The 8,779-nt window shown below is 45.3% G+C and overlaps 1 protein-coding gene across 3 annotated transcripts in view; it reads right to left on the reverse strand.

The window, feature by feature from the left end:
- Positions 1-1,242: 1,242 nt before the first annotated feature.
- LOC106965123 (inactive rhomboid protein 1-like) overlaps positions 1,243-8,779 on the reverse strand; it is a 25,259-nt gene continuing 17,722 nt past the window's right edge. For all 3 annotated transcript variants that reach the window (XM_015061031.1, XM_015061033.1, XM_015061032.1), the window contains 14 exons: positions 6,487-6,606; positions 5,411-5,628; positions 5,098-5,328; positions 4,910-5,021; positions 4,759-4,833; positions 4,184-4,345; positions 4,003-4,103; positions 3,560-3,623; positions 3,386-3,480; positions 3,193-3,268; positions 2,593-2,693; positions 2,263-2,416; positions 1,653-1,876; positions 1,243-1,581 (listed from right to left, as the gene is read on the reverse strand). In XM_015061031.1, coding sequence (XP_014916517.1) covers positions 1,386-1,581; positions 1,653-1,876; positions 2,263-2,416; positions 2,593-2,693; positions 3,193-3,268; positions 3,386-3,480; positions 3,560-3,623; positions 4,003-4,103; positions 4,184-4,345; positions 4,759-4,833; positions 4,910-5,021; positions 5,098-5,328; positions 5,411-5,628; positions 6,487-6,606 — 1,929 coding nt within the window. In that variant the 3' untranslated portion in view covers positions 1,243-1,385. The remainder of the gene's footprint in view (positions 1,582-1,652; positions 1,877-2,262; positions 2,417-2,592; positions 2,694-3,192; positions 3,269-3,385; positions 3,481-3,559; positions 3,624-4,002; positions 4,104-4,183; positions 4,346-4,758; positions 4,834-4,909; positions 5,022-5,097; positions 5,329-5,410; positions 5,629-6,486; positions 6,607-8,779) is intronic.

Below are 8,779 nucleotides of genomic sequence, written 5' to 3' on the forward strand. Positions count from 1 at the left end.
AGTATTGATCCGATGGGCCAGTGTCGTTGATATCAATACTTTGGTTATAAATATAATAAAGCTAAAAAATAATCAGACTTCTGACCTTTAGATGATTTTTTTTTTCTTTGAATTATTTTTGTTCAAACTTCAGACAGAATTTGGAAACTGCGATAAATAAAATAATCTAAAACTGAAGCATTGATTTTACCTCGCAAGCATTGATTAATAGCTTCAGTATTTTGGATCAAATCAGTTTTGATTTGCTCTCAAATATTTTTTGCATGTTTTCCTAAAAGAAAGTGCACACAAGTTGGTTTTATTTCTCTATTGTTTCAGTTTATCATGTTAATAGATTAAATTATTTTTTAAAAAAAAACAGAAAAATGCCTGATGATGAGAAGTTTGATGCTGTATCAAACTTAACAAAATGTATCGGTATATCGGTATCGGTGATACTGATCCTGATTTAGTTTGTTAGATTGAACCAAAATGTTCAGCATTTCTCACCTCTGGCCTCCAGAGTTCAGTTGTTAGTGAGAAACAAACAGGAAAAGTCCAGTTCAGCTGTTAAGTAGCTAAAACGCTACAATATTTAATATAACACGAAGAAAAACAGTTTTAACAGATTTCACAGTAATTCAGCTTTAAGTTCTTCATTCACAGGATGAATATTTACCACAGGATATAAAAACATTTCATTCATGATATGAAAGGCTGTAACTGAACCTTAACTCAGCCACTAAAAGGATTTCCAGGCAGGAAGTGAGAACCTGTGGAGGATGAAGCGAAGGCACTTTTCATCAGGCCAACTCCGCTTGTCATGTTCCGCCTGGCCGCTGGGGGGCGCTGTGACGTCAGCTTTACAGTAAAAACTACCATTTCCCGACAGTTTAACTTTGCTCCTTGTGTTCAGGTGTGAATCCATGTTTTCTAGGAAAACGTGGAAATTTTAGTTTGAAAAGTAAAAGAATTGATAGAAAGAACGTAAATTTTCACAAACAAACAAAAAAAAAAACAATAACATTTCTAAGTTTGAAAAGTCAAAAATTGTCTATAAAATACTCTAATTTTGAGATTAGAAAGTTGGAAATTTCTGATTTTGCAATGTTGCAAATTTGCTAGAAAAAAAACTGAAATTTTGAGATTAATCACAGAAATTTTCCAGAAAAAACGGAGAATTCTCAGAAATTTCCAATTATTTTCCCGCCAAAATTTCTGAGATTAATCTCAAATTTTCAAAGTTTTTTTGGCACAATTTTCCTTTCCCCCCTGCAGCGGCTCTGATCCGCCGCACTCTGGTCCTCCTGATCCAGAAGAGATGCATTTGTTCCAGAAGGTTCCTGCAGCGCCACCAGGAAGCGGATATCTGACCCGGTTCTGGCGCTCAGACCCGGTTCTGGCGCTCAGAGCAGGTGTGCGTTCAGGTCGTACTTCTCACAGAACTTGTCTGTGACCGGGACGCAGGTGAGGAACTCGCACCAGTCGCATTTTAGCGGGTAAACGTAGAAGAGGACGGCCAGCGCGGCGAACAGACCCAGGAAGACCAGCAGGAAGCCGCAGATCTGGAGCCGCTTCCTGTACGAGTCGGAGCGGCCAAAGCTGAAACAGGAAGTGGACGTTTACAGACGGAACGGATCCTGGATCCTTTTGGCTGCACTCTGCTGACCCACCTGATGTACGGCAGGAAGGCGAAGGACAGGAAGAAGCCCGACAGGAAGCCGCAGACGTGGGCGAAGTTGTCGATCCACGGCAGCAGACCGAAGGAGAAGAAGAAGACGGAGATGGCGGCGAGCTTGGCGAACGCTCGCCACGGCCGCTCCAGGATCTGCCAGCTCTGGAAAAGCTCCACGAAGAGGCAGGCCAGGATGCCGAACTGGCTGCCGGCGGGACCCACCTGGAGCGGGGGACAGGAAGAGGAAACAGGAAGAGGAAACAGGAAGAGGAAACAGGAAGAGGAAACAGGAAGCAGATCCCTCTTTAGGGCTGGGTACGGCTGGTCAATAAATCTGATCTATCAATAAATAAAATGTTTGCTTTCAAAAGAAAAACGTGAAAATTTTCCACCAATTGTCTCCTGGGGTTGCCGTAGTTGAGAGTGATGTCATCGCAGCCAAAATACAAAAAGATTGAACAGAAACAGTGGAGAAAGTTTAACTGGAACATTTTCTGCTGTTTGTCTTCGGGATGAAATCTCAACAAAACCTCCAGTTGGTGGATTTAATGTGAGAAACATGAAGGGTAAGACGTGTGAGGCAGCATGTCTCCGCCAGGCTGCCGTACCTCTGCTCTGTAGGGCAGGAAGATGGCGGAGGCCAGGTTTCCTGTGACGCCGCTCAGCAGGTAGATGATGGAGATCCGGAGCCAGCCGGCCAACTTCTCCAAATCCCTGAGAACCGACATCTGGAAAAACACCGAGACCAGGCAGTGCAGGACGCTGCAGACACACAGGACACGCTGCAGTCACAGCCTGCCACCAGCTGGAGGCGCTGCAGTCACAGCCTGCCACCAGCTGGAGGCGCTGCAGTCACAGCCTGCCACCAGCTGGAGGCGCTGCAGTCACAGCCTGCCACCAGCTGGAGGCGCTGCAGTCACAGGAAGAAGCTGACCGACCCGGCATGCAGGAAGAGAGACAGCCAGAGGCGGGAGAACTGATCTGGGATCTGTGGGTTGAGGAACGGCAGCAGGCCGCAGACATCGTCCATACAGGCCACCTGGAAAACACAGTGACATCATCAGGTGTCAACCATGAAGCCCCGCCCCCAGTGACACTGCTGAAAATCTGTTTTGTTCTAGCTCCAGTCTGTTTGCCTAGTCAAAGTCCAGTCTGTTGCTGATTTGTGAACGCTAACCTCCAAACCTCGGTCTGGTTCAGTTTGAATGTGAACGCCAAGTGGACCAGAGACCGCTCCAGAAGCAGGAAGTGGACTACAGCGCAGGGGATTCTGGGTAAATACAACCAAAGCTAACATGCTAGCCTAGCGCTAGCAGCAGAAATGGCTCCTGGTCTTCAGCCTAAAGAGAAATCCTCCAACCGCTAAAATCTGACGCCTCCATCTTGTTTCCATCTGGTGAAGAAGGAAGTTGCTCTCAGTGTCTTCAGAGTTTCCTTCAGTGGTTCTTGGTGCAGCGCCCCCACAGGCCAGGAGGGGAACAGGTTGGTTTGACTCAGAGCAGCTGGAGGTGGAGCAGATGGTGGAGTTTTTCTGGTACCTGTGAGCAGAGCGTAGCTTCCTCATGGAAGTATCCGTGCATGAAGTCGCAGTATTCTCTGGACGTGATTTCACACCTGAAACAAACAATTCCTGTTAAACATCCTCATCTGAAAACCTGAAGCCATCTCTCTGTTTGTTTTTGAGGAACCGTGTTCTGGATCCAGAAGGTTCTGTGCCGGTCGGGTTCTCACCGTCCCTTGGTGCCGATGCAGCAGGGCCGGCCCGTGATGCTGCAGTCGATGTGAGGCAGGTTGGTGTGGTTCCCAGAATCCAGCTTAGTGCAGATCTACAGGTCCGACCAGAACCAGGAGGCAGAATCAGACATCATGCAGACATAATAATAATAATCGATGTGCTGGTCGTACCGGCCACTGTGTGATGTCGTCGCTCCACTCATGCGGTGAAACTGAAGCGGGTTCTTGGCAGATTCTGCGCGTTCAGCAGAAACAGTGAAGGTTACAGTGAATCTGTCAACATGTTGAACTTCAGCTTCGACTTTCTGAGGTGTAAAAATAAAACATCCTGCAGATGAAACAGAACCAGCCTAACAACTGAAACGCTGCAGTTTTCTGACTGTGGAGGAGTACTGGCCCGGTTCGGTCCAGTGAACGTCACACAAAGCAGCCCCAAAGCCTCATTCCTCCACCGCCGTGCTTTGTGCTGAGGGAAGGTTTGGGTTTTCATCAGAAGTTTTGACTGATGATTTCATCTTTTATTTTACTGCTGGCCTCCAGTGTTTCTCCTCCAGAGCAACAAAACTCAGATGCTAAGACCTGCCGACTCCAGAACCTGTTCTGTTCCGGGTCACCTGGGGTCCTGGTGGCAGACTGAGCCGTGTTGCCGTGGTTTCCCCTCTAGATATGGAGCGCTGGCGTGTTGAGGCCACTTCACCCAAACTGCCAGGGTGTTCTGCAGACAGACACACTTCAGATTGCCAAGCAGCTTCAGTCTGAGGGAACCTGAAAGCATCGCGGAGTTCTTCCACCCACCGAACATTCCTCCTGCAGCGTCTGCAGGCAGCCGGAGCGGTCGTTCCGGACGCAGCAGCCGGATTGTCGTTCTCTCACCTTTGTCTCCTCAATCAGCTGCTGGATCTCTTCGTCTTGACGCATGCATGGAGAAAACTTCGCACCCAGGTGGATGAGCGCCTCCTGCAGGACAGCAGGTAGAAACATTACAGTTTGGAAAAGCAGACAGGAAATAAAAACTTAAAATAATCTTCAACGATGTTCTCTGCAGGGAGAAATGTGTAAGCCTTCAGATCTCAACCATTAACATGAAACTGAATTCTACAGTCGGTCTGTTTCCTCCTCAACATGTTCATCATAAAATGTTTGGATTATTCATGTTCACTTTCAATAATCTGCTTGAACTTTTTCAGAATTTTCCAAACTTTTTAAGAATTCTTTGCTTCTGCAAAATTTTTCAGTTCTAATATTTGTTCAGCAACTTCAACATTTTTATCTTCCCTCCTGTTAATATAATTATTTCTTAAAGAGTTTATCAAAACATTTTAATTGTTTTGTTACAGTTTCTGAAAGCCGTTCAGTGGTTTGGTTCTTACCGAGTTCGGACCGACCCAGAAGTTCTGCTGCTGCACAAACTTCACGTTTTCATAAACTCCCTTATTTCTCAGCACCTGGAGGGAATCGAAGGCGAAACATTCAGAGGAGAACGATTATGGACAGATTATTACAGATTATAATCCGGCTCACAGAGTCGACGGTCTCGTGCTGCGTGAATCCGAGCGGCGCGATGCCGTAGATGGACACGGACAGGACGGTGACCAGCAGGTGGACGAAGGTGATCCAGTAGCTGAAGAAAGGCCTGAAGAAGAAAACATGACGGGTCACAGAGCCGGCTGACCTTTGAACCCGGAGCAGAGGTCGAGCAGAGGTCGTGCCTGTGGTCGTCCATGTCTTGGATCTGCTTCTGGACGAAGCTGTCCAGGCGCTGGCGGTAGGTCCGGTTGGTGAGTCGGCCCACCATGCCCAGTCCGTACGGCCTCTTGTCCCGGGCGAACAGCTTCTGGACCGGCGCCGCGATCCTGCGCCCGCGCCGCTGCGGCCCGCTCGCCGCCTCCTGCTGCAGCAGCGTGCCGTCCTTCGCCTTCCGCCAGCCTCGCTCCAGCGGCCTGCGGAGACGGAGGAGGGAGTAGTCATGGAAACGCTCCGGTTTACCTGTGAGGTCACACTCTGGCTCAAAACTCCGCCCACAGCATCAGGTGAGTCCGCTCCAGCTTGGTCCGGTCCACAGCACTTCCTGGCGGAGCGTTTCCTGTCGAAGCGTTTCCTGGCGGAGCGTTTCCTGGCGGAGCGTTTCCTGGCGGAGCGTTTCGTCTCTCGGCGCCGGGCTCCAGCCGCTGCAGGTCGGTCTCTGACGGCGTCTCAAACACGTCGTCGGCGTAGCTGGACGTCTCTTCCTGGAAACCGTCCTGCAGAGGAAAAAATGAAAAACATTTCTGATTTATTTAATACCAAATCAGATTTATTTTTTCTTCACTTTCTTTCCTAAAAAAATATTATAATTTTTAAAAAGTGGATTTTATCTCAATCCTCAGAAGACGGAGTATCAGGAAAAGCTATGAGAATTTTTGTGTAATTCCAAAAATAAAGTTATAATATTAGCAGAATAAAGACCCAATTTTACCAGAAGAACACCTTAACGTCTTGCATTAAAGAAAATCAAGGTTTTATTAGTTATCAGGATCTGATCTGACCAGTTCAGTCCGTCTGGATTTTCCTCTGAACAAACTCAGTTATTTGGAAAACAGTTTAAATTCCTGGTGACATTTTGCTGCTGACGTTTTCAAACATGAAATATTTCTTTGCCTGTAAAACTGATGCCAACGTAGAACATCACAAAATGCTCCACATTCATCATCAGTTTATTCATCTTTGTGCAGCAGTTACACATTTATCCTCCTAGTATTACGACTTTATTCCTGTAAAATTAATCGGTCTCATCCTGACCACAGCACTCACCGACCTGAACGCAAAGTCCAGATTAACAGAACGCTTCGCAAACAAGATGGCCGCCCTGAGCGATGACATCACTACAGAAGCCCAAAGAGTGGACTGGTGGGATAAAATCCAGATTTTTCAAAAGTAAATCTTCAAAAACCAAAAAATGTATTAATTAATAATTGATTTATCACCGAGTCTCCATATGAAAATCCAACAACTGAGTCTGAGATCAAACAAAGTTTTTAAATCGGCTTTGAACATCAAAAAGTTTATATTATTATTCACATTTTTAACTCCTGCTTGGGGAATAAATGAGTGTTTCTCACTCTGCTGAAGAACGAAGTGTCCAACTCGTCCGGGAAATCCGTCGTGTCGTCGTCATAGAAACTGGGAGGCATGAAGCTCCGCCTCCGCCTCCCGGTGCCGCCCTCAGCCGCCGTCCGACCCTGAAATCAACAACAGAACCCAGTCAAGACGCAGGGTCAGAACCAGAACCGGACCGGACCGGAACCGGACCTGAGACGGACGTTAGCAGAGTTAAAAAATCTGTCAAAAACAATTATTCAGAGTTTGCGTTTGAAAAAACTCCTGGATTAGCAGCTCATGTGATGGAAAAATTAAACTGAAATATTTTTCTTATTAACATCAGAAAGTTGTTGGAACAAATGTTGAAAAATAAGATTTAAATAAATATCCCTGTGCCGTTACTGGTGCATGTCTGATGCAAAGGCTTTCTAACACCTTTCTCATGTCACGACTCTGAAGACCGAAGGACGCTGTCAGCAGGTTTAATGACAATTAAAAGGTTAAAACTGAAATCAAGACAAAAAATACAATAAATATGTGATCATATGCAGCATAAAATACAATACATTCAATTTCTACCGAACATCACATCTATATGCGTACATCTAGGCTACCAACTGCGCACCCAATAACCTCGCATCTAATTAATATAACAAACGTACTCTACCTTAAAACAACACATTAGAGCGTTATCTCCAGACAGAAACAATGTTACAAAGTTACAAACTTAATACGTACCGACAATGCAACCATACATGAAAGATTTCAACAGTAATTTACACCAACAGTGTCTATTTCTACCGTTTAATAAGTTTTGTTTCGAATAACAAAACACTTGCTAAGTTGTAGTACCTGACAATAACATGAGAGGGCAGGCTTTCTCCCTATTTTCTTGTATAGTACTTAAAAAAAACAGCATTTATAACTTCAAAACAGAACAATCCCTTTTAAAGACAGAAACAGAAGATTGCTACCGATCAGGAAACACGGTGGTGGCAGTATTATGGCTCAGGTTTGTTTCCAGCATCTGGATGAGGAAAGACTCAAAGTTTTAATAAACTTCAAACTCTGATCATTAATTTATTTTCATTTCCTAAATGAGCAATAACCAAAACCAAGCTGGATCTAGTAAAAACTGTAGCTGTATTTATTAATATTATTAACTTTTAAAAAGGATCCAGGACTAGTTGAACATGTTGCCTAAATATGTTGCAGTTTTCCGATTACCTAAAATATTGCTGTTTTTGATAAGCCAAAACTCATAATTACTTCAAAAATGTACGTCTTTTGTTATATTTGTCACCCATAGAGGACGCCATTTTTCACCGCTGGGTTGATGACGTCATCAGGTCCGTTCTGTGCTGGAGTCTACAGAGTAAACAGGAAGGCTAACTTTACCCCAGTAGATGTTTATCATATTGCGTTTGACTGGTGTCATTTTAGATAAATCCACACTGTGTCACTATCGGCTGTAATTATAAAATTAAAATTAAAATTGAGACAGAATCTAGATAATTTCCCACATGAAAGAAAAGAGAGCGCAGTGCGAGAGCCGGAGCGGAACCCAACAAGGACCTGATCTGGACCCTGGACATTTCTGGTCATTCATACCAGCAGAACTAACGAAGCTAACAGGTGATCGTTACCATAACGAGCTAAAAATAAATATCGTACTGCCGCTGAGACAGGCAGAGCTAAACGCTCTTTAAGATGCTAACAGGAGCTTTACAGCCTGCGATACTGACATCACCGATCCGACCGGATCCATGGAGGTCCGGGGTCGCTGTTACCACCACACCGAACTATAAGCAGCACAGCTGTTAGCCATTACTGCTGGAAATGCTAACGGAGCTATTACTGCTGGAATGCTAACGGAGCTATTACTGCTGGAATGCTAACGGAGCTATTACTGCTGGAAATGCTAACGGAGCTATTACTGCTGGAAATGCTAACGGAGCTATTACTGCTGGAAATGCTAACGGAGCCATTACTGCTGGAAATGCTAACGGAGCCATTACTGCTGGAAATGCTAACGGAGCTATTACTGCTGGAATGCTAACGGAGCCATTACTGCTGGAAATGCTAATGGAGCCATTACTGCTGGAAATGCTAACGGAGCTATTACTGCTGGAAATGCTAACGGAGCCATTACTGCTGGAAATGCTAATGGAGCCATTACTGCTGGAAATGCTAACGGAGCTATTACTGCTGGAAATGCTAACGGAGCCATTACTGCTGGAAATGCTAACGGAGCTATTACTGCTGGAAATGCTAACGGAGCCATTACTGCTGGAAATGCTAACGGAGCCATTA

Source organism: Poecilia latipinna, unplaced genomic scaffold (assembly GCF_001443285.1).
Source record: "Poecilia latipinna isolate Pla-1442-1.1 unplaced genomic scaffold, P_latipinna-1.0 Scaffold1769, whole genome shotgun sequence".
NCBI lineage: Eukaryota > Metazoa > Chordata > Actinopteri > Cyprinodontiformes > Poeciliidae > Poecilia > Poecilia latipinna.